Genomic DNA, 25,873 nt, shown 5'->3' on the forward strand with positions numbered 1-25,873 from the left:
TTCTTCTTTCTTTTTCCAGGACTAACAGCTGGAGACTCAATCACTCCTCAACAACCTGAAGTCACTGAAACAGAAGGAAAATCTGTCAAACTCACATGTAGCTATAAGACAACATCAGATTATGTACACCTTTACTGGTACAGACATGATTCTGATCTTCAAGCTCCTCAGTTTATACTCTGGAAAGGAGCAAAGGACAGCAGTCGTTATGAATATATTCCTGATAAACGTTATGGATCCCAAACATCACCTACAACAACTAATCTGACCATAGCAGCCCTAACCCTGGCAGACACAGCTCTCTACTACTGTGCTCTAGAAACACAGTGATACAAAGTGTAGAAGAGGCTGTACAAAAACCTGAACACAGATATCTGACTACTCTTCAAAGAGGAGGGAAGTGGTATTCAAAGCACAGCTTCATATCAGATGGATTCTGCTAATTCCTGTTTTATCAGAGTCACTGTGGTTACAGCTGCTAATGAAACACTGTGGGAGGATTCACATGAGCAGCAAATCCACATCAACCACAAACCAAACATAAAAGCACATAAAAACACACTAACAAACATTAGCATTTATACAACACATGACTCTGAATCAAACTTCTCACTCTGGTCTTTATTAGTCTGAAGCTGCTTTTAGACTGAAACATGTTTCCAGGCAGTTCTTGAATCTGTATTTTGTCTGAAACGTTTCCCTTGTGTTACAGGACGACACAGCGTCTCACCTGTGTGGATTCCTCCGTGGTGATGGTATTCTGAGACGATGATGAGCTTGCTGCATGTGTGGATCCTGACACAGAGTCTGTGGGAGCCTTTAAAGGTGAAGGACGGACCGTGAGCAGCTAAAGGTCAAAGGGCACTGCTGCAGCCTGGGCAGTAAAACGTGTGTGTGCAGTTTATTTGTTCATTTCATCTTGGTGAGAGCTGCCATGGCAACCCAGTACAGAAGCCCAGGTTGGCCGTCACATTATACTGGTGTGACTACACACAACGGTACAAGAGTCACCACCAGCACCCCCTACAGGCCGAGCCCCAAATACACCACTGTGGCTGACAGCAGCTCTGATCTCACTGGCACACAGCTTTGGTCCTGCACAGGTTTCAGGCTGTGTCAACTTTTACTGCCAAGTCAATGTTCATGTGTGTTCAGAGAAAACTGCTTAGAAGCTTCCAATAAGGAGCTGACACAGATCTGCATTTGTCCATGACTGAGGACGAGCTACTGGCAGTTTAAAGAAGTCAAACAGAGGACGGTTTTACAGATTAAATACTTTATTTGATGCATGCATGAGATAAACAACAGTCAATAAAATCAATGACTGTATTCAACAGCTATAAATGCAGTAAGTCACAGTCACTGCTTTCATCCACACCTGTGAGCTTGTGAATTAAAGCTGGAGGAAAGATGAACCAAACTCTGCTTTCCTCGGCTCTGACAGGTTCCCACGGAGCAGGCTGGGCCTCGCGTGGGCCCCTCAGAGAGGCCTCCAGCCACCCCTGCAAACACCACCAGCCAGGTCCCGCCGTGGGAGGAGCCGGGTCCTGGCTGGGAGTCTGAAGCACACAGTCACCACCTCCAGACTTTACACTTTATTACTGTCACAATGATCATGAGTTGTTTTAATATGAATGTTTTGCCTTCAGCTTTTGCCACCACCTCTAACACTGCTTCTTCTGTTGTTGGGTGGATTCTGAAAATCTAACAATAAACTTGTGTAAACGAACAAAAATGAGCTCAAAGAGATTAAATATCCGTCCCTCTAACAATCAAACAGCCCAAACAAACATATATTTAAAACTTTTTCTATCTATTAAAAAACAAAAAGCTCCTACAGTTTGTTTCTCCACATATTCAGCTGTACTGAGGAAAATCAGGTTATAATTCATTTACACTTAAAATCACACCAAACCGCCCCTGAAGGCTTCGATGCCTGATCATGTGACCTCTCACTGTGGGAAACATTGTGTGAGCTGAGCTCTGTGGTTTAGAACAAAGGTTTGTTCTGGCTACATAAACGTTATCTTTTATATTTAATCTGACGACTTTGTTACTTATTGAGACATTGATGATGCGTTTTTGCTGCTCCCCATCCTGGAGAGCTTTCTGTGGGTTGGAAACTGCCTGGGATTAATCTCAAAAACCCAGCAGGGACGTGGATGTCCCCACAGTAACTCGTGAAAAGCGCCTGATGATTTCATTCAGTTTTATTTATACAACACCAAATCACAACAGTCGCCTCAGAGCGCTTTATACTGTAGAGCCTACAATAACACACACAGAGAAAAACCCAACAATCATATGACCCCCTATGAGCAGCACTTTGGCGACAGTGGGAAGGAAAAACTCCCTTTTAACAGGAAGAAACCTCCAGCAGAACCAGGCTCAGGGAGGGGCGGGGCCATCTGCTGTGATTGGTTAAGTCACTGGGACTCGAGCAGACCCTGACGGACTCGCAGACTTGGGAAGTGTTATTCCTGTTTCACACATACAAACACAGACTTTGGTCTTTGTGAGGATGTCATAGAGAATAATATGAGAGCAGCCTGCAGCACACACAATGATCCAAATGATGGATATCCCATAAAAAACTATTGACTAGTTGGGTTTGTGCATCCCGAATTCCCACTTTCAGGTTCCCACCTGTCACTCGGAGGCTGCAGTCACTCCTGAATATGTTCGAACTGGACGTTTTCATTCTTACACACTGTAGGAATAATACTTGGAGCATCCTGGTGTGACAGGATTACATTTGTCTCTTTCCTTTTTGTGTATAAGGACAGCTTTAAAGTACCTGTGACCAGCACCACTAACAGTCCCACTACTGGGACTCCTCCCCCGTGTGAATTTTCATATGGCGCAACAAATGATTACTGCGTGTGAACATTTTCCCGCACGTTTGACAAGAATAAGGCCTCTCGTCTGTGTGAGTTCTCATGTGGCGCAGCAGATTGCTGCCTCGGTTAAAAGCCTTTCCACACGTTTCGCAGGAATACGGCGTCTCTCCCGTGTGGACGGTCGTGTGTCTTTTGTATGTCGACAAGTCTGAAAACCTGTCCCCGCAGGTATTACACAGGTAAGGCATCTCACCTGTGTGCGTTCTCATGTGGACCATCAGATTACTCCTCACCGTGCAACCTTTCCCACATATTTTGCAGGAATACGGCTTCTCGCCTGTGTGAGTCCTCATGTGGACGGTCAGCGTTCCCCTCTGAGTGAAACTCCTCCCACACGTTTCACAAGAATACGGCTTCTCACCCGTGTGGACTCTGTGGTGATCAATCATCTTGTACTTGTTCTTGAAGGCTTTCCCACAAAAGCCGCACGTTAAAGACTTTTCCCCTGCGGTGGCGTTACACGGACTCTCTGACACCGGAGAGTCTCCTGCGTTGCTGCTGTGACTTCTAGACGCTCCTGGATCTGCGCTGCGGACTCCTTCCTGGTCTCGGATCTCGGTTCTCTCGGCAGAGCTGTGAGAGAGGAGCTGATCGCTGTCCGGCTCTGAGTCGCTGTGCTCGCTTTCCTCATAAGTTTCAGTCACCATAAAAGTATCGATCTCCTCCTTCAGCACCAGCGGCTCTCCCTCCTGACTGCTGCACAGTTCCTCGGGTTCCTCTTTAATCTGCGGAGGTTCTGGTTCCTCCTGGTCCAGACTGGAGCTCCTCTCCTGCTGCTCAGGGAGAACCTCCTCCTCCTCCTTACAGACAGGCTGCTGTGGGACGTCTGGAGGGACAGAAAGAGACAAGAAATCTGAGAATTCCACAAAAACAGTTCAGAGCAAATATATTGTTTTTACCACTAATGAAATATATTGTTTTTACCACTAATGAGGCTCCACAGAGTGAACATGTTGCCCTCCCACTCTGTGGAGTATTTTAGTGCATCTTCAGGATGAGTCTGAACATGCAAAGGGTCAAAGGTCACGCCTCACATCTGTGCTGAAAACACAGACAGCTGACGAGCTGCGTGAGAATCATGTTGAACTCTTGCAGTCCCTTCAGCACCACCGGGCTGGCTTTACTGGGTGGTGAGCTGACAGCGGTGCGGGTGGATGCCTCGCCGCTCACATGAACAGTTGGCCATCTGTGTGACAGCGTGTGGCCTGCAGTTCAGTGCTCAGGTGAGTGTGTGGTGGTCGGTGCAGCACACACCAACAGACTCAGCACACCGATCTGCGAGGCTGGTGTGGGTGCGGAGCCCGGCTGTCTGCACCTCCTCTCCACGACGTGCTGCACAGCAGGAGCCTCATTCCACAGGAAATACCTGAGTGGGCTTCACGCCTGCTCGCTGTGACACCTTTTCACTTCTAATATCTCGTTTTTATCGTAAACAGTGTTGTTTAACATTTCATATGCTGCACCTTGAACAGAGGACCTCATTTCAGTGTTTACATCATAGCTGAGCATCTATAAGAAATCAGGCTGGGTTAATAAAGTGTTCTGGCTCTGATTCATTGATTGGCTCAGGTGGGAACAAAAGCTCCTCCCCTGCGTCAGGCTGAGGCTCACCTGTCTTGTGCAGCTGTGTTTCGGGTTTCCAGGTGATGCTCAGCAGCCTCTGCTGCCGGTCGATCACTTCCTCGTACTGGACGATGGTTTTTTCAAACTCCAGGAAGATTTCCTCGGCGGCAGCAGTTAGTCGCTCGTTGATAAACTCTCTCAGGTACCGAACTGACGACATCGCGGCTCCGACAGCTCACAGATCCGGCGGAGAGACCACCACAGCTCCGACTTCCTGCTGAAGCTCCCGGAGGAAAGCGAACAATACTGGCAGCGTTTCCTCTTCACTTCCGCCTCGTGTCACAGGGAAGCTGTCCCGGTGGCTGGAAAACATGGAAATGGTGCATTAGCGCCATCTGCTGGCGTGGAGTGTGGACCAGCGTCACTGAGAAAAAGAAGCTGTTTCCTCACAGCTGTCACAGTTTCCTGCTGTTTAAACCAGGGCGTCCAAAGTGCTGATGACTCATCTCTCCTGCTTTCCTCTGTCCTGTAACACCGTCATCCTTCCTTTTCCTCCACCCACTGCTTTTGCATCGTTTCTGCTTCATCATCCTTTGTGTTTCTGTGTGTCTGAAGCTGATTAGAGGGGCAGCTTTGTGGAGCTTACTTTGCAGGCTGATCTACTGCTTCATTCCTTATTTACAGAATGATTGTGTTTGTTGGCTTGTATCTGCAGTATATTGAACAGGTAACAGTCTTGTGAGTTTCTCTGGTGTATAATGATCATCCACCCTTGATCCTTCCCTGTATGTTAACATGAACCTCAGGAACAATGAACACAACCCCAGTCTGACTGATCTGCATGCCTTTATGTACAGTTTAAAGTAAAAGCTCTCCTTCTTTTCCAACACTGTGGCATCAGGACGTATTCCTGGTAAAGCTGCTGTTCACTGATGTTTAACCCTTGTGTGGTGTTCATATTTTTGTTACTCAGCCAGTGTTCATGGGTCTGGTGGACCCGCTAGAGTTTTGGCTTTCCAAATTAACACTATCAAACAATTTTATGTTAAATTACTCAACAGATGTTTACTTCATCCCAATTACAAACCATATGAACAGCAAACATGGTTAATTTTTTCCCTTTACCTTTGTTAGATCACATTTATGAATTAATGTGCTTCTCGGGGTTTTTTTTGTTTTGGTTTTTTTTTTAAATAAAATGTTATAAAAAAATAAATCAGTTGTAATCAAGTGGAGTGAGTGGAAAGACACAACACATTTACACGTGAAGCAATATGTTTTACAACTAAATGGGATCAGCTGCTCATCAATGGTGACATTAGGCCCAGGTTTGTAAAACAGGGGGAGGTGGTGCACACACTTATCCCACACTGTCCTGATGGCAGCTAGCTTGTCTCTCTGCCGTCGAGCTGGTCTGTTGTCTCGGTTATCAAAACGAATAATCCTGGAAATTTTGTGGAAGTTTTCCAGAGACACTGATGCACGGAAAGGTTCGTGCCAGTTTCTGCATCCCACAGGATTCTGTCGATTCCCCTTTGGACCTGAAAACTCCTGCAAGGATAAGAACCCCAAAGTAGGCCTTTGGGGTTCTTAGATGAATTTGGTCCATCTCCTTCCACCTCTCTCCAAAAACACACCGTCCTTCTAGATTACTGCAATCCAGAATAATTTTCTGGATGGAATCTGGGATGAAAAGCTCAAATGAAGACTTGATGTCCTGCACATGAGTAACTGTCAGCCGTGTTGGCCCTGGCTTATCACAGTAACAGCTCTGCAGGGTGGCTCATTTCTTGGGCAAGAAGACCATTCAATGTCACCAGTTATTGACATCCATATTTCTTCACTTGCTGTCTGGTGGGCTTGTTCTGGTCCTGGAGCTGGCTGCAGATGGGGTACTCGTCTTCGTTTTGTTACTAAATGATGCTCAACCTCATCCTCTTCTTCAAAGTCACTGTCAGACTCTGAATTTTCAGAAATGTGAAATATTCTGAAACCTCTTTGTCAACATCATCATCCGAAGCTCCTCTCTCTTCCAAAATCAACTGGATGGCCCTCGCAGCAGATAATCTTTTGCCATCTTGATCAGTTGTGATAAAGAACCACACTGGCAAAGTCTTATTTATAGTATTATGCCCCTAATTTGCAGGTGGGACAGGGTATGAGAAAATAAAATTTGGATCCCTCAAGAAAGAGGGTAAAATGTGTGGGAATGTCAGAGCAGACGGTGTTGATAGTTGAATTTTCAACAATGTTGCAACTTTGTGCGGAGCAGGAGGGGAAGAAAACACTATCAGCAGCACCAGAGAGGAGGAAGACAGAGTGTGGGAACACAGGACCTGCACTTTCAACACTTTTATTAGACCTGGGTCCAGTGGACCCGAACACCTTGTATGTAATGTAAATGCGTGGGGGGAGGTACAGTATGAGGTCATTGAAAATTAGTTTGGATTTATGTTCTTCACAGAAAATAAGCCAAAGCCAATGAGTTTCAGGTTGAAAAAACAATTAATTCTTTAATTTTTCTTTTGAAAAAAACTGAAAACGGGTCTCACAGACCCGAACACCATACAAGGGTTAAGCTGCTCTGACACCGTCTGAGTCACAGTCCACACAAAGCTTTATATCCATCCTGTTTCCCCAGAGTGGTTCAAAGTGTCCATGACCCTGGAGACCACCTGCTCTCCTCTGATCTGTGGAGGCATTCCTGCACGTTCGTTCAGTGACGTTTGCTTCCACATCTTTTAAATGTCTCCAGATATTACAAAACAATTTCCAGTAGGAAGGAATATTTATTCTACACATCAAACACTAACTTGACCATCATGAATTCATTTTCAACCTAAACTTCAGAATACTCTTTAAGTTTGAGCTCACATGAAAGATCAACTACTTTGAATCTGTTGTGATGTTTTTGGTGCTCCTGGTCTTAAAAATGATATTTCTCAATGTTTATGTTGCTTTGAATTCGTGCTGTAAAAACGTGCAAAACTACATTTTCTTTGCTTTGACAAAAACAACTGTAAAACATGACAAGTCACATGTTCTGGAGCCTTCTGAGGATGTCACGCTTAAACCTCAAATGATCTAAAAAAAATATCTGACCCTGAGTCTCACTTTAAGCATGAGAAGCATCAGTGATGGAGAACATTTGTGCTTTCACGTTGTGTTTGCACACAGTGCAAAGTGCTCCATCCTCCCTCCTCACAGTGATTCAAATGCTGCTAACAGTCTGTGAACCAGGAGGAAGTGAGAGAAGTGAGACTCAAAGAGGAGACAGAGGGCGACATCATCCAGTAGGCGGGGCTCTCCTTCTGCACTGTGTTCAACCATTGTGTCAATAATAAGTGCTGCTGTGAAGAGAACAATTCTCAGACTGAATGTTGAACATCAGCTAGTTTCTCCTGTTGATTTAAACCTTGTTGTACAGATGGAACATTGGCTGTGGATTATTCTTGCTGCTCTTTTCTTTGGTGAGATACAAACATCAACATGTTTCCTCTGCTTAAATAAATGTGTGAGTCTGATTAATGGTGAGTTTTTAATCATGTTTATTGATCCATCTCTTCCTCTGCATGTTCTGTTCTTCCTCAGAGTGTAAAGGAGAAGACAAAGTGATCCAGGAACAAGGAGATGTCATTGCTGCTGAAGGAGACACAGTTACACTTGGATGTAGATATGAAACATCTGATCCATATCCGTATTTGTTCTGGTACAAACAAGAAATAAACAACTTTCCAAAGTATGTTTTACTGCGTGGCACTTCAGGAACAGAAGATAATGATCAGGAGTTCCCAAAACACAGATTTGATGCTGAACTCAACAAGACATCAGTTCCTCTGAAGATCCAGAAGCTTCAGCTGTCTGACTCTGCTGTGTACTACTGTGCTGTGAGGCCCACAGTGACAGGAAACAGCAAAACTCTGTACAAAAACCTTTGGAGCAAAGACAACAGAATACTCCACAACATCCACTAGAGGGAGCCACACACTGTTAAACCTCTCTGGTCTGTCAGGTAGAGTCTAGTTTCTCTTCACTCGTCTGGCACAGCTGTGACGAGTCCACCCGAGACAGCAGCAGCCAGAAGAGCAGAGCTGCTTCAAATCATCGCACAAAAACATTTTTCATGCCTGTACTTTGAGTTTACCTCTGAGGATGCAGATCACAAGTCTACAAACATTTAATGCAGCAGGACAAAGCCTGCGAAGCCTGTAGCTTTATCGTACGGATATTATATAAATTACATCTGTGCAGAAAGCAGGCAGGGTCAGGGACAGCCTTTATAGCAAACTAATGAATAAATACAGTCGTGTCCACTGACGCACAGCGACTCACAACAAACGCAAACATGAAGAGTGTAGCACACGTGTGTGAGACACAGCTACTGCTGAGCAGACAAAACGAAACGTGGAGACTTCGTCTGTGGTTTGAAATATTTACAGTACGTAGTGTCTGTGCAGGCGCGCTGACAGCACCGCGGCTGTTTCTCTAATAAATACAATCTGAACTATCAGTATATGAAACAAGTGATGCTAACAGTCATGTTACATTTGGCTGGGGTCTGCTGTAATCTGTGATCTAACCCATGCAGCGTGCTTGTTTCAGAGAGAGCAGCTGGGCAATAACGAGCCCTTCGTGGCTGCGCAGGCAGCACGACTTGCCCCGAAATGTAAAGTATCAAAAACAGATCTTCAGCTGTGAGTCTGGGTTTTGTAGATTAAAGTGGGGAACACACGCCAACTTCAATCTTACGCTGTCCTGACATCATTCACCTGCTGTTACTCTATTTAACCATGTGCAAAAACAAGATGGCACAGCCTGCATCATAGTTAGGGCTGTGCAATATGACGAAATATATCGGACGTTGAAATGTTATTTTATACGCTATCGTTTGTTTGTATATTCATAATACTGCAGTAAAATCCACTGTTTATGGTGATACGTTTTCATGGTTTGGCCACCACGTGGATGCACAGGGAATCCCAGCATCACCAGAGAAGACGAGGCAGAACCAGGTAGCTCAAACTGACGGACCAGTCCAATCAAATCCAGGACCTTAGTCCTAAACTTTGGGCCGCCTCTGTAACACGGACATGGTTTGGTTATGAAACAACTGACTACGCAAATTATGGTGCAGAGCTCAGACTCAAACACAGCAAACCTCTTCAACCAGCCACACAAGAATCAGGTGACAGAGTGTGGACAGAGTTTACGGACGAGAAGCAAAAACGAGCCGTCGGTGTTCACAATGAACCTTAGGCTACGTCCACACGTACACGGGTATTTTTGAAAACGGAGAGTTTCCGTTTTCATCCATCCATCCACTCGCTTCCGCTTATCCTTTTTCAGGGTCGCGGGGGGCGCTGGAGCCTATCCCAGCTGTCATAGGGGGAGAGGCGGGGTACACCCTGGACAGGTCGCCAGTCTGTCGCAGGGCAAACACACAGGGACAGACAACCATTCACACTCACATTCATTCGCACATTCACACCTAGTGACAATTTGGATTATCCAATTAACCTATCCCCACAAGCTGCATGTCTTTGGACGGTGGGAGGAAGCCGGAGTACCCGGAGAGAACCCACGCAAACACGGGGAGAACATGCAAACTCCACACAGAAAGACCCCGGCCTGATGGTGGAATTGAACTCAGGACCTTCTTGCTGTGCGGCAACAGTGCTAACCACCGTGCTGCCTTAAAAAATAATCCCGTCCACACATAAAGGCAGAAATGAAGGAAAACGCTGCTATGAACATGCCAAAGCAGCAGGTGGCGCTAGATTCCTAACCGTGCAGAAATGTTGGCCAATCAGAAGTCTAGAAGCCTCGTGGGAAAAAGTAAACAAAGATGGGGCATAGAAGCAGAACCGAGTCGTATGTGTGGAGGGACAGTAACTGTGTGTATATGTAAGCATTTAAACACTGCAGAGAGTACAATTAACAGTAACAGTATTGTAGAAATTCATTCCACCGAAACAATAACGTGGCGCACAGTGTGACGTCAAAAAAGACGCACACCTTTGACGCTGCGTTTTCTCCGTTTTTCTCGTCCACACGTAAATGCAACAACTGAGTTTTAGAAAATATCCACCCTGGCCGGAGTTTTTAAAAATCTCCGTTTTCAGTGACCAAAAACGCCGTTTACGTGTGGACGAAAGGTGCAAACGCATAGAAAAATCTGCGTTTTCAAAAATACCCGGGTACGTGTGGACGTAGCCTTAGACTCAGAGATCAGAACAGGCTCCTCCCCGCAGCACGCCGTTTAATAAATACGCAAAGAAACAACTTCTATCTAACACGGTTAAAACACTCGACGTCCAGCTGGAAACGCTTCCCACAGGTCGAGTTGCCCGAGATTCACAGAGTTTACAGAAAAAGCTCTATTTTGTGATATTTATGGTTATCAGGATGAGAAATGTCTTCTATCAGGAGATTCTGGTCATACCGCACAGCCCTCATCACAGCTACATCTGATTCAGTGCTGGTAACGAGTACACATCTTTCTCTTCATGCTGACAAAAAGAAACAAACTCCTGCTGCCTCTCTCGATTTCATATCTTCTCATTTCTGAAACAAACACAGGTCAGCGTCTAGAGTCTGTGTTAAAGCTGGAAAGTGCGCCTCCTAGCTGGTTGCCCACGTATCTTTAAATAGATACATTAGCGTGGTCACCGGTACGAACAGAGAAAACAACGGCGAGAAGGTGACAGGAAGCCGACCTCACAGAGAGTCTTTGCCCACAGAAATGTCCGACTTCAGCGTCTCAGCTGTGTGAGTTTTCATGTGCACCAACAAACCACCATTTTTACTGAAACTCATCCCGCAGATTTTACACGAGTACGGCTTCTCGCCGGTGTGAATTCTCATGTGCACCAACAGAGTACATTTTTTAGTGAAACTTTTCCCGCAGGTTTTACAAGTATACGGTCTCTCGCCCGAGTGGATTCTCATGTGGACCAACAAACTGCCGCGCTCCGTAAAACCTTTCCCACACGTTTCGCAGGAATACGGCTTCTCGCCCGTGTGCACCGCCTTGTGCTTTTTAAGCGCCGACAAGTAACAAAAGCGTTCGCCGCAGGCGTTACAAACGTACGGCTTCTCGCCCGAGTGGATTCTCATGTGCACCAGCAGACTACCTTTTCGAGTAAAACTGTTCCCACACGTTTCACAAGAATACAGCTTCTCCCCTGTGTGAACTCTCATGTGGCCCAGTAAAGTACTATTTTTAGTGAAACTTTTCCCACACGTTTTGCAGGAGTACGGCTTTTCGCCCGAGTGGACTGCCATGTGTCTCTTAAATGCTAACGGGTCACTAAAAGGCTTAAAGACCTTTCCACAAACATTGCATTTTAGAGATTTGGGGACTATGTCGGTGTTACACTGACTCTCTGATGTGGGAAAGATTTCTGCGTTGCTACTCTGACTTATGTTTCTAGTGGCAGTTGAAGTAGAATCGAAACTCTCGCTTCCTTCCTGATCTCGGCTTTCGTAGAGAAGAGAGCTGCGAGAGCCGAGCTGGTCGCTGTCCAGGTCAGGTTCACTGAGATCGCTGTCGTCATAGGTTACAGTCACCATAAAGGTATCAGTCTCCTCCTTCAGTGCACGCTGCTCCCCGTCCTGACTGATGCACAGCTCCTCCTGTTCCTCTTTAATCTGTAGAGACTGTGTTCGGCTCCTCTGCTGAACCTCCTCCTCCTCACAGACATGTTGCTGTTGGAGGTCTGAAGGCACAAATGGAGACACACAAACAAAAAGTTGTCAGAGAAATTCAGCTGAGCCAGCAGTGTGAACATGACAGACGCCTCAGGCGGCACCGATTACCACTGCAGAAGCACCGACTGCATTCTACTTTGATGAGTTCATATACAAACAAACTTTTCAAGGCAAACAAATATTTATTCAACAATTTCCCCCAAACTGCACTAAGTTAGAGGATCTGACGGAGGCGCAAAAATCTAGCTGAAAATGAGCTGCTGACATATTTTCCTTCAACAAACAAAAGCATCTTGAACAACAAATGTCGCGTGTTTCCATCATGTTGCTGCATGTTTGCAACACCAGACAACAGGAAATCGACTCTGAGCCACTTTGGCTTCCTTAGCGTCTGTAAAATGTTCAGCTGGGTCGGACGATTTGGTGTCCGATTACGTTTGTTGTTAAGAATGCTTTCTTGGTGCTCCCCGTCCCCCCGAGGTTCCCTTTAGAATGAGGTGCTTCCGTGCAAACAACGTGCTTGTGTGTGACTGTTTGACCTGCCACCGGGCGGACCAGCTCGTTATCAGACACAGGAGCGACTGACCGGCTGTTCTTTGCTGTTCTGCTTTCACACTCAGCACCACAGGCAGACAGTACAACATCTGCATCGCTGCAGATCTGTCACTCTCCTGCTCCGTTCCCTAACTCGTGCACAAGGCGTTAAGATAAACACTGACAGACCTCAGCTTGGCAGGAACTTGAACTCCCTGACCTGGAGGGGGTCGCTCCTCCCCTTGTTGACTGAGCTCAGATCTTTTTCCTGCTGCTTCACACTCAGCTGTGAACAACCCCACTGCAAGCTAAAAGTCACCGTCTAATGCAGCCTTCTGGCTGCAGCTGAAGTTGTGTCCATAAAAGTTCTGAGCAGAGTCAGCGGGTCTGCTTTCTGACTACAGTGTGAACCAAGCTCTACCTGCATTCACACAAGGACCAAACTGTCCATCCCAGACTCCCAAAACACTCCCCACAGGACACCCGAGGGCTTGCTGCCTTCTCCCAGTCCAAAACAAAGAACTGAGACGTGTAATCCCCCTGAGGGGCGACTCTCATCCATCCTACCCGGCCGTGTATTCAGGTTCGGGGATATGTGAAAATATTTCCAGGACAGTTGTCAGTCCAATGACCAATCATAGGTGATATACTCGCACAGGTGACTTTTTGATGGGCGGAGCGATCATGAACAGACTGATTCACCCATTTAGAATTTATACATTTTGTTTGGAGGTTATATTTGACCGTCTGTTGTTTCAGTTTTAATACAGATGCTCTTTCAATTATTCAATCATTTAGTTATTTATTTGAAATGCGCCAAATCACACAAAAGACTTTACATCAGAGATTTTTTAATGTTCGCTGGAAGAGACGTTTTAATTTTTAACTTACTTTTTGTTTAATTTTGCACTTGTTGTTTGGTTGAGTGTGTGAGACATAAACACGGTTAGAGGCAGCTTCTTTCTGCTACCTGGGCTCATCACCTACGATCTTCTGTTTTTTCATACTTTTTCCATCTCCGTTTCAGCCAGCTTGTCAACCAATCAGGATTCAGCGTGACCACAGTCAGGCATTAACTGTTGGGTTTTAAAGGGTACAGTAAAGGACTGAAACATGCTGGGTGCTCTGTATGCAGTGCACAAATCCAAGCAACAGTCGGGACCTGTTCCCCGACCCAGAGGCACAGGAAAGTAGTCCTGTGTGGAAACACCCACAGAGGGGATACGAGTGCCACAGAAGGCAAATCCAGGCCAGAGTGCAGCCGTCTCCAACAGCTTCGTTTTATAACACGAGCTGTGCGTTTTGGCAAGCCCGACTACATCCTGCTGGTATCGCTCGTCCACCAGAGAAGTGGCTTTCCTCACCTCTGTGGCCAGACTGGTCAGAGATGAAACTGCTCGAGGCACAAAGAACTGAACCCCTAAAGCCCCTCGCGCAGCTTTTTATGGGCTGTGGCCCCCAGACACTCACTCCAGGCCCGGCTCCAGGATAGGGCCTGGTACAGCTACACAAACCCCTCCAGCACCACAAACAGCTGCTGATTCACACACAGACAGAACAGGTGTGTTTAGATGAAGATAAAGTGGAACTGGTTTCAAACAGTCCTCAGCACAGCAGCAGATCACAGCGCTGAGGACGAGCAACAGCCTGCAGATCAGTCACATTAGATATTTTATTATTGCACAGCGACTTCATGTTTCCAACATTTGTTTGCAACTTTCACAAGTGCAACAGGAAACATACATTTATATAAACGTTATATTTATATGTATAAACTCCATCTGGAATAAATAATGTGCTCTGAAGCTCGACTTTTGATGTTTTCCAACTTTGACAGCAAACATAAAGAAACTGATTGAGTGATCCAGGTCAGAGAAAAGCTCAAATCCACCAGCTGCTGTTTGCATGGAGCGCAGCGCAGTCCTGTCCTCTGTTTGCTCTTTGTTAGCTCACATCTCCAAAAAGTCCTCACAATCAGAAACGTCCCGCAGAGCTGTGATCAGGATCCTCCCTCAGAGGGACACTCACCTGTCCTGTGCAGCTTGATTTGGGGTTTCCAGGTGATATCCAGCAGTCTGCGCTGACGGTCGATCTCTTCCTCGTACTGGACGATCGTTTTTTCAAACTCCAAGAATATTTGTTCAGCAGCAGCAGTTAGTCGCTCGTTGATGAACTCTCTCAGATACTGAACTGAAGGCATCGTTGCTGCCGCAGCTCACACACTCAGCTCACACACTCAGCTCACACACTCGGCTCACACAACAACAACACACTTCCTGCTCAGTCAATAAAGCTAACGGCACTTCCGCTTTTCCTGGTTTACTTCCGCCTGGTGCCGCACGGTGCCGCTCCGCCAGAGGAGCACAGTTACTTTTCTTTCCTCCTTCTACGTCTCCGTCTGAAAAACAAGTTATTTCGATCACGTCATGTTCTGAATATCACTCACATTAAAAACAAGAGTCCCACCAATTATACATTTTAAACGTTATTTCTCAGGTTCAAACCTTTAGCTCCCAATCACAATGTCACGAATGCGAAACGCTGTTTGTCATCAGCTCTTTTCATATTTACAACCTGAAGTCAGCCGGATAAACATCACGGCTCAGGCTCAGTCACTAAAGTGACACAGCAGATAAGATGAGAAGCATCATTCCACCAAATCACCAGGACTTAAAGTATGGACCCTGCAAAGTCCCGCTGCACTCCGTCCCCCGTCATTATGCAGATTCAGCGCAGAGCATGTGCACCCCAGAATGAGCGCTGTGGCCATGTTGACAGGAAATCCTGCAAAGTGATATCATTCATATCAATTTGCTCTGTTTATTATGTCCTCTGACATGTTTTAAGTGTGCTACTGGAAATACATGAAAAATCACTTTGTGAAAAATCACTGTTGAGTTTCCTTTTTATTCAGAAAAATAAGTTTTTGCATTCAGTCTATTGTGTTTTTTTTTTACACCGTTTCCCCAGCTTTGGAAAACACGCTCACAGGCACAGATGAAGCTGCAGGTACACAAACTGTAAAGCCAGGTGGGAAAGCTTCTGATAAGATGTTCTTCTGTTCCCCAGTACGTTAAAGGATCCTCTGATCGTGGAGTGTTTCTCTCCTCCGAGTAGCGCTGGACCTCAGTGATGGAGTCCGCTGTTGTTTGTCTGCCAACTTCTTCATCGAGCCGCTGCCACAGGTTTTCTGAAATAATAAAAAAATGCATTATTAGTACACATTGGCATCAAAATAATACTGAACTTGCCTGGAACAGGTGACTGCTCTGATGATGGTCCAGGCTGTGGCTCAGATGTTGTGCAGGCAATTCCTGCAGCACACTCCACTTTCAGGCGATTGACTGTCTCACTACACTTGGAGGAACTACGAAATCCAAGTGTTATAAATCTGGGGTCTGAAAGGTCAATACACTGAAGGACTCCAGATTAGAAGCGGTGTCTGTGACACGACGCCTCAGTTGGTCATGGAGATGGGTGGCTGCTTGTGTGTAGATGTAAAGAGTTCAGCTCAAGTGCCAAATATAGCATTCTCATCATCATCACCTTTGATCCTGAACCTCTCCTCAGACAACTCCACTGTGGCCTGATGGAAAGGGACCAACACAAGAAGTGCTTCCCTTACGATGTCACACTCATCAGCCGTAAGTGGAGTTAAATCTGCTGGAAGAGAAGCAACAGATACCCAGCCTGCTTCTTTCTCATCATGTAGCCGTGACAGCATCTGATATGTGCTGTTCCAACGTGTTGGTACGTCGTTGATAAGTTTCAAGACGGGCTGTCCCACCTGCTGCTGCACTTGAGCAAGCTTTCCTTTGGCTGCGGTGCTGGATCTGAAGAATGATACGATTTGTCTAGATTAGTCTCTTATGGATGAAAGTTCAGGGATTTGATCACATGATTTCTTGACTAATACATTGAGTTTGTGTGCAAAGCAAACTGAATGTTGAATTTGGAGAGTTGTTGTTGTTGCATCGGTCATGAGACACCTTATTAATGATGGCCCAGTCATCCATCATGTCCTTTTTGAATTGGGCCAAACTGTCTGCAGTGTCATGGTCCTGGGCCATGTGGTCCCAGTATTCTTAGTTTCCTGTATTTTTGTATTTCGTTCCTTATTTAGGCCATGTTTCCTGAGTTGCCCTGTTGTGTTGTTCCCAAGTGTTTTCCCTTCATGACTCTTACCCCCTGTGTGCCCCTCTGTGTATTCATGAGCCCTCGTCCCTCTTTGTGTTTATTCCCTGTTTCCCCTGCCCGTTATGTCTATGTTCTCCCTGTGCTCTCTCTCCTCCGGTCTGAACCCCCATGCACTTCCTGTGTTACTTTGTGCCTCTCGCGCCTGTATACGCCATGTTCACCCCGCCCTGTCTCGTTATGATTATCAGTGTCACCTGTGTTCCCCGTGTGCTCCCACTTCCCTCGTTAACCCTCTGTGTATTTATGTCTGCGTCTCCCTCAGTTCTGTGTCGCGTTCTCCCTCATGCTGCGTGGATTTCCCTGTGTCTCTCTGCGAGTGTTCGTTTATGGTTCCCAGTTTAAGTTTTGTATTTCCTGTGATCTGCCTTCCAGCATTAAAGCTGTGATTTTGAGTTTATCCCTTGAGTCCGTGAGTTTGCATTTTGGGTCCTCATCCTGCCTGCCACACAGCGAGCCATGACATGCAGTGTGACTTTGTGGAAAGTGTTTCACACCCAACACAGATGTGCACAACTGCCACAATACTAGGGGTCGGCAGTCCTTGATAATAAAATTCAGGACTGCCGGGTCCAGAACAGTCTTCCTAGATGATTGATTTCAAAATAATAAAACACATATTAATTCAAAAAATGATAAAGCTGCTCAATGTAGGCCGACCTGTGTTCATTCTCGGTGTGTTTGTCTCATTTTCACGTTTGGCTCTGTAATGCCTAAACAGTGAGAGGTGCTTTTGTTTGTGAAAGAAAGCTGCGACATTTAGCCTGCATAAAATGAAATGAATAATTCCCACTGCAGGTCACATTGCTGTTTTTCCTGTCCTGATAGATTACACTGAAACAAAGACACACAGTTACCATATTTGCAGTTAAAAGATCAAAATGATCCCACACTGCAGAAACAGAAATTTCGTGCTCCATTTCGTTATGGAGAGATGTGCATTTTTATTTTTTGTAGAGAGATGTTTTTTTTTCTTTGCGAGAGTAATTTTGTTTTTTTGGGATGCGGTACCTTTTAAACACCGTTTGGCGCGTTGGCAGTGCGCTGTATTGATCACGTGACTTTTTATTAAAGCGACGCACGCACCGATACAGGCTTCGCTCTGTGAGCTGGATACTAGTGATGTGCGATACCAATGATCCCCAACCTCCTCTGAACCTTCCTCCAAACCCCGTGGACATCATGTTTCCTCCTTAACATCATCTGCAGCCCTTTGTTGCAGCTGCTGCGGGTCTCTTTCTCAGTTTTCTATTAATGAGTGAAAAGCAGTTCTGCTGGTTTGAGATCAGCTGACTGACTTTGGTCACTGAAGAATTTTTCTTACCAAAACCACTTTATGCACTTTACTTGTCTTTTTAGTCTTACGGGCCTTTTTATTGTTGCTGAGCTGATCAGTGCATTCCTTCTTTTTAAGGACGGACAGATTGTTGATCTTCTAAAGTTAGTGCTCCGTCCCTGATAAGCTTATTTGGCTGCAACTCATCAGCACAACAATGGAAAACTGAGTCTTAGATTTATGATCCAACATGGCACAAATGAGCAGAGAAAATGTCAAAAATATCAAAACAAATTAAAAGTCCACCGTTGAGCAGTGGCTGAGTTCTCTGGTCTCTCTGAAATTTGAACTTCTTACAGCCAATCGTCTGACTTCAGCCCCACCTTTAAAAGTCCAAAAGTGCACTGAGAGCAAAACAAAGGTTAAAACCACTGGAGGTTTCTGAGTTTGTGCTGAAAGCTGTAACATGTATTGAGGTTTGGTTTTGGTGTTTGTAACATGCAGAGATATGAGAGGAGGAAGAGGCTGAAGGAGGAGCAACACTGTCACAGAGCAGAAAAGGACTCCCACTGTCAGATACATTCAATATGTGAAGCATACAGAACAGATAGTGTGTGGAAGATGCTGTCACTGCATTACTGGCTCATGTTTCCTTTGTTTGTGATCACACTAACAGGTCGGTTAAAGCAGGAAGAAGAAATGTCTTTAAAGGATCTGTTTGCTAGAAATCACTGGAACAGGCGCTCACAGTTTAACATCGTCTTTAACAACATTTATCTCTTCCTTTAGGTGTCAGCTGTGATCAACTCACTGCAGTCAAGGATGAAGAGTCCACTGTAGAAGGAAACACTCTCACTCTGTCCTGCACCTATCCCCAAATTTCTCCTGGTAATGACTTTTTTTGGTATCAGCAATATGCAGGAAAACCACCAGAGTTCCTCTTCTACATATCAGGGATGAATATTTCAAGAAAGTCAGAGTTTCTGAAATCAGCTGCAAGATTCCCCACAAAACTGTCTGGAAAAAACCGTCTGAACCTTCAGATCTCCTCTGCTGCAGTGTCTGACTCTGCTGTGTACTACTGTGCTGTGAGGCCCACAGTGACAGGAAACAGCAAAACTCTGCACAAAAACCTTTGGAGCAAAGACAACAGAATACTCCACAACATCCACTAGAGGGAGCCACACACTGTTAAACCACTTTTTACTTTTTCAGTTCTGTATATTTTTCTCTTCCACTGACTTCACTATTTTGTGGGCCCTGCCCACAAAAGTCAAGTTCAACTAATGAGATGATTTCTGTCTGCAGAGCAAAAAGTTTCAAGATATAAAAGCACAACCTGGTGAATCTTCTGCAGTGGAAGAACATTGTTCATGTGCTGTCTGTCTGTCTTCAGCAGCTCCAAAGACATGTTGCTGCACCTCTTTTTGTTTTCATCTCACTTCATAGGTGAACTTTTGTCTCTTTCTCAGAACGCAACATTTCTTTCTCTGCTCTGAACTCTGCTAGAAATGAATCATTGGTCTGGAGGATTTTAGATTTTTACTTCTGTCCTACTTTTCCTCATTTCCACTGTCTTCTCCTCTCAGCCTCATGGACAATGTTAGTCTGATGGCTTCATTTCTTCTACTTTTTCCAGGACTAACAGCTGGAGACTCAATCACTCCTCAACGAGATAAAGTCACTGCAACAGAAGGAGAATCTGTCACACTCACATGTAAATATCAGACAAGTTATAGTAATGCTTGGCTTCACTGGTACAAACATGATTCTGACCTTCAGGCTCCTCAGTTTATACTCTGGAAACAAGGAAAAGGAGGCAGTGGTCAATATATTCCTGATAAACGATATGGATCAGAAACATCACCAACATCAACTACTCTGACCATAGCAGCCCTAACCCTGGCAGACACAGCTCTCTACTACTGTGCTCTAGAAACACAGTGATACAAAGTGTAGAAGAGGCTGTACAAAAACCTGAACACAGATATCTGACTACTCTTCAAAGAGGAGGGAAGTGGTATTCAAAGCACAGCTTCATATCAGATGGATTCTGCTAATTCCTGTTTTATCAGAGTCACTGTGGTTACAGCTGCTAATGAAACACTGTGGGAGGATTCACATGAGCAGCAAATCCACATCAACCACAAACCAACTGCAGGAACGTTCAGACAGGAAACACGAAAGCAAATCAAAACAGTGAAACGTGGTCGACGGCTAAGTAATCTGAGAGTCTGTAACCTTGAAATGATCCAAGTATGTAGGTAAGGTTTTGGATGATTTCATAATAGACAAAGTTTTTCCAAAAAAAAAAAAAAATCCATAAATCTGCTGTGTCTGAGAATGTGTGGTGGATGTTTAATGGACTGATTTCCATATAACACAAAGCAGCAGTGTTTTCATCTCCAAACCTTCAGCATGTCTGCTTTTGAAAAATATGAAAAAGATAAGATAAGATAAGATAAGATAACTCTTTATTGTCATTGCACAGTCATACATAGTACAGTAGTACAATGAAATTGGAAAACTGTCCTACGTCGGCACTACATGTAACACAACACGACACGATACGACACATCACAACGCCACACAAACAACACAACACACTATAATAACTTAGTATAAAAAAGAAGAAGAAGTGTATGTGTATTGCACACTGTTATTATTGCACATTAATCATTATTGCACCGTGTTATAAATATAAATATTATTATTATTACTGTTTTGTTAACCCCCCCAAAAAAAGTCCAGGGAAGTAGCCAGTCAGGTCAGCTGTTAGCATTGATCAGGGCTATTGCCCTGTTGTAAAAGCTGTCCTTGAGTCTGTTTGTTCGGGACCTCAGCAGCCTGAACCTCCTGCCAGACGGCAGCAGCTTAAACACCCGGTGTCCTGGGTGTGTGTCGTCCCGTAGGATGCGGCGTGCCCTCTTGAGACAGCGAGTGCTGTACAGGTCCTTCAGGGAGGGAAGAGGATGTCCAATGATTTTTTGGGCCATGTTGATGACCCTCTGGAGTGCCTTTCTGTGTGCTGTGGTGCAGCTGGAGAACCACACACCGATGCAATATGTCAGCACACTTTCAATGGAGCAGCGGTAGAAGACGGTCAGCAGCTCCTTCTTCAGGTTATATTACCAACGCTTGGTGCATGAACTCCACTACTACTGAGAGTCACTGCTCACCTAATGCAGAGTTTTTAATGGTCAAATGCAGACCTTATTATCTCCCCAGAGAACTCACTTCGATCATACTCACTGCAGTGTATATACCCCCCGACGCTAATGCTAGGTTGGCCATGAAAGAACTTTCTGCAGCCATTAACAAACACCAGAATAAACACCCCGAGGCTGCTTTTATTGTTGCTGGCGACTTCAACCACACCAACTTAAAGACGGTCCTCCCCAGATTCCACCAACATGTCTCTGAGGACAAATAAAGTGTGGCCAGAGGGGACAGACGCAGTGCTCCAGGACAGATTTAAAAACACAGACTGGAATATGTTCACCCACACAGACCTGGACCAGTACGCCTCATCTGTACTGGATTACATCTCCAAAACCACAGACAGTGTCACCACCCAGAAACGGATCACCATGTACCCCAATCAGAAGCCTTGGATGAACCGGGATGTTCGTCTCCTCCTGAAGGCCCGCAACACCGCCTTCAGGTCAGGAGATGCACACGCCTACAGCACAGCCAGGGCTAATCTAAAGAAGGGCATCAAAAAAGCCAAACACATTACAAAAAGAAGGTAGAAGAACACTTCTCCAACTCCAACCCCCGACGCATGTGGCAAGGACTCCAGACCATCACAGACTACAGGACCACCAAACCCTCCCCCGCATCCTCTGATGTCTCCTTCCTCAACGAGCTCAACAACTTCTATGCTCGTTTTGAGCGAGGGAACCCCACAACCACAACCAACATGACGCCAGACCACCAACCTCTGACTCTCTCCCCCACCGATGTAGGAGCGGTGCTGAGCAGGATCAATGTCTACAAGGCTGCAGGTCCCGATGGCATCCCCGGGCGTGTTCTCAGAGCGTGTTCTGGGGAGCTTGCAGGAGTGCTCACAGACATATTCAACCTGTCCTTGGCCCACGCTGTGGTACCGGCCTGCTTCAAATCCACCTCCATCGTCCCGATACCCAAAAACTCCAACCCATCTTGCCTCAATGACTACCGCCCAGTAGCACTCACCCCCATCATCACTAAGTGCTTAGAGCAGCTGGTCCTAGCACACTTCAAATCCTGTCTCCCCCCCACCCTGGACCCCCACCAATTCACATATTGCCAGAACAGGAGCACAGAGGATGCAGTCTCCATCGCACTGCACTCTGTCCTCTCACACCTGGACAACAACAACACCTACGCCAGAATGCTGTTTATAGACTTCAGTTCAGCATTCAATACAATCCACCCCTCACAACTCATCAGGAAACTGACAGACCTGGGCATCAGTTCCCTCATCTGCAAATGGTTACTGGACTTCCTGACCAACCGGCCCCAACATGTCCGGCTGGATAACCGCTGCTCATCTACAATCACAATAATAATAATAATGATACATTTTATTTAAAAATAGCGCCTTTCAAAGCACCCAAGGACACTGTACAACAGATAAAAACACAAAAACTGGAAATATACACAATAATAAGAATAACAGATAAAAGTTAAGAGCATACAGAGGTTTAAACATAAGCAATTTTAAACAGACGAGTTTTGAGGGTGGACTTAAAAAGAGGGAATGAACTAATATTTCTGAGGTCAGGGGGTAAGGAATTCCAAAGTCGAGGGGCAGAGCAACTAAAAGCCCCGCCCCCATTGTAATCAGACGAGCGGAAGGAACAGAGAGAGAAAGAGAAGATGAAGATCTGAGGCACCGGGATGGGAAGTTCATCTGTACTAAATCGGAGAGGTATGGTGGAGTGAGAGAATGAATAGCCTTAAATGTATAGAGGATTATTTTTAAATGGATGTGAAATTTAACCGGGAGCCAGTGAAGCTGCTTCAGGATTGGGGAGATGTGGTGGGTAGAGGAAGTCCTAGTAATAATACGGGCAGCAGAGTTCTGGACACGTTGCAGCTTGTTAATGGATTTTTGTGTGAGGCCAAATAATAGTGAGTTACAGTAATCAATTCGAGAGATAACAAGATTATGGACGAGAATGGCAGTGGCATGAGGAGTGAGGAAAGGGCGGAGGCGATTGATGTTATGGAGTTGAAAATATGCTGCACGTGTGACATTGATATGTGAATTAAAGGATAATGTGCTATCGAGAATGACACACAAGCTTTTCACAGAGGGAGAGATAGGGACCAGCGAGTTATTGATGGTGAGAGAAAAATCGTTAATTCTGGATAGCAATCGTTTAGTGCCGACCAGGAGAAGTTCTGATTTATTGCTGTTGAGTTTAAGGAAGTTGGAGGAGAACCAGGAATTGAGTTCAGCTAAGCAGAGGGTGAGGGAGGGTGGAGGAAGAGTAGAATCGGGTTTGGTAGAGAGGTGAAGCTGGGTGTCATCGGCATAGCAGTGGAACTGAATGTTATATTTACGAAAAATATGTCCAAGTGGAAGAAGGTAAAGGATGAAAAGATGGGGCCCGAGGACAGATCCCTGGGGCACCCCAGTAGATAGAAGAGAAGGCTGAGAAGTGAAGGATTTTAATTGAATGAACTGAGTGCGGTCAGACAGGTATGATTTAAACCAGGCTAATGGAGTATGTGAGAGACAAATAGAAGCTAATCTGCTAAGAAGAATGGGATGAGAGATGGTGTCAAAGGCTGCACTCAGATCAAGGAGAATAAGGATGGAGAGGAGACCAGAATCAGCTGCCATAAGAAGGTCGTCAATGAACACCGGTGTACCACAAGGCTGTGTGATGAGCCCTTTCCTCTACTCCCTCTTCACCCACGACTGCAGACCTGCTGATGGTTCCAACACCATCATTAAGTTTGCAGATGACACCACGGTGATTGGCCTCATCAGTGACAACGATGAGGCCGCCTACAGGGAGGAGGTGGATCGTCTGGCTGAGTGGTGCGACAGAAACAACCTGCTGCTCAACGCCGAGAAGACCAAGGAGCTCATCGTGGACTACAGGAGGAATGCTGACCCACATCCACCCATCCACATTAAGGGGACGGCTGTGGAGCGTGTGAGCAGCTTCAAGTTCCTGGGAGTCCACATCTCCGAGGATCTCACCTGGACGACCAACTGCTCCAAGCTGGTCAAGAAGGCTCACCAGCGCCTCTTCTTCTTGAGGACTCTTTCTAATGTTTATGTGTACAGTGTGCATGTGTGTGTGTGTATACAGTAAAGTAAAAACAGATTTCACAAGACTATATTCTTGTAAAACAGCGAACTGGTCACGGTCGGACGGTCTTCCCCGGGCGATCTGGAATTTTGTGTGTAGCTTCTCCCGGTTTCTCCTCTCTCCCAGCTTTGGGTTTGTTTATGGAAGTTCGCGGTTCCGGGTAGGGCGTGGCTCGGACAGCCTTCCACCCGGAAGCTCCTCCGCACGGCTATAGCCTCACCTCCACTTGATCGCTCTGCCAGCTGCTTCTAATCAGCCTCCATCTTAGAGCTGTGGTATATAAGGAAGATGGGTGGCAACAGTCGATGTTGGATTATTATTCCAAGCCGGTAGCATTCGTTACTTAAGGGAAGTTGATAGTCGGTTTAAGAGCTCTGCTAACTCAGTGTTTGCTTTCTCCTCACCTAGGAGTTTGGCTCGGCGAGGAGGATCAGGAAGCACTACGCACACACGGGATTGCACAGACGAAGGAGCACTTGGGGATTTAACTGGAACACCTTTTAGCACCTTTAACTGTTTGTGACACCTTTTTTGGAGACTGTAAATAAACGCAATCTTCTCCCTGCTAACCTGAGCTCCGCATTTTCGGTCCTCTTTCGCCTGCGACCTTGACAGAACTCCTTGCCATTGATTTGTCTTTATGTCATTTCATATGTAAATTCAAGCTAAAACAGTCTAAGTAGCTGTATCCATGGTTGCAATCTCCTTCCTAACCCACACAACACATGAACACAACTTCTTGCCTGTGTGACTCCATATGCGACCTTTCAAATGTGAGGGGTAAATAAATCTTTTCCACAGGTGGTACAGAGGTAAGGATTCTTTGAGTGCCCTCTTGTGGTTTGTGCTTTGTTGCCTTCACAGTGGACATTTATGTTCAGGAGTTTCTCAAAGACTCCCTCCACCACCGGACACACCCCAGTCTACATCAACTTCCTGGCTGAATGCAGACAGCTCTCCTGAACTGCTTTAAACAGACCAAAAGGTCTCTCCAAACTATTCTCACACCTCAGCTTTCAAGCCACAGCCCTTCAGTTCCCACCTGCTACCTCAGGAGATCCCTAAGAAAACCCCCCTTCAGTCCTTACCATGACCACCAGCGGGTCTTTAGATTGCTCCCATGACAGGCACCAATACCCTTGTGAACACTGGCCTTAGATTCTCTACTACCAAGTACGCTTATGATCCACTTTGAGGTATCTGTTATAGCCAACACATGCCTAATTTAGCAGTGCTTCCCATCAGTGACGTGATGCTGCACATCCTAGAAACCAGTCTGCAGTGCTGAGGATCCACACACTTGAACACGCCTCATGAAGGCTACTTTCCAGACCATACAGCTCCCAGGATCACAGTGATGCATGAGCCTCTCCAGCTAGATA

General features: G+C 45.7%; 2 protein-coding genes across 3 annotated transcripts in view; both read right to left on the reverse strand.

The window, feature by feature from the left end:
• Positions 1-1,240: 1,240 nt before the first annotated feature.
• Positions 1,241-4,782, reverse strand: LOC146686847 (uncharacterized). Its single transcript, XM_085440265.1, has 2 exons — positions 4,512-4,782; positions 1,241-3,726 (listed from the first exon to the last, which is right to left on the reverse strand). The coding sequence occupies exons 1-2, from the start codon at positions 4,681-4,683 to the stop codon at positions 2,825-2,827; spliced, it is 1,074 nt and encodes a 357-aa protein (XP_085296391.1). The 5' UTR covers positions 4,684-4,782; the 3' UTR covers positions 1,241-2,824.
• Positions 4,783-7,709: 2,927 nt separating this feature from the next.
• LOC146686848 (uncharacterized) overlaps positions 7,710-25,873 on the reverse strand; it is a 42,087-nt gene continuing 23,923 nt past the window's right edge. The window contains exons 2-3 of one of the 2 annotated variants that reach the window (XM_085440258.1): positions 14,736-14,942; positions 7,710-12,181 (exon numbers count right to left, since the gene is read on the reverse strand). In XM_085440258.1, the coding sequence (XP_085296384.1) occupies positions 11,181-12,181; positions 14,736-14,907 (1,173 nt within the window). In that variant the 5' untranslated portion in view covers positions 14,908-14,942 and the 3' untranslated portion in view covers positions 7,710-11,180. Of the gene's footprint in view, positions 12,182-14,735; positions 14,956-25,873 lie in introns of both variants that reach the window. The other variant, XM_085440257.1, reaches the window with a different exon arrangement.

Source organism: Copadichromis virginalis, linkage group LG18 (assembly GCF_057382275.1).
Source record: "Copadichromis virginalis isolate Kocher_CV1m ecotype Utaka linkage group LG18, C_Virginalis_male_GT1.1, whole genome shotgun sequence".
Classification (NCBI taxonomy): Eukaryota; Metazoa; Chordata; class Actinopteri; order Cichliformes; family Cichlidae; genus Copadichromis; species Copadichromis virginalis.

Excerpts from the sequence above, each read along its gene's own strand:
- LOC146686847 (XM_085440265.1), bottom strand. The coding sequence starts at position 4,683 with ATGTCGTCAGTTCGGTACCTGAGAGAGTTTATCAACGAGCGACTAACT. Across the intron at positions 3,727-4,511 it reads AACACAGCTGCACAAGACAG|ACGTCCCACAGCAGCCTGTC; the intron begins GTGAGCCTCAGC and ends CTGTCCCTCCAG.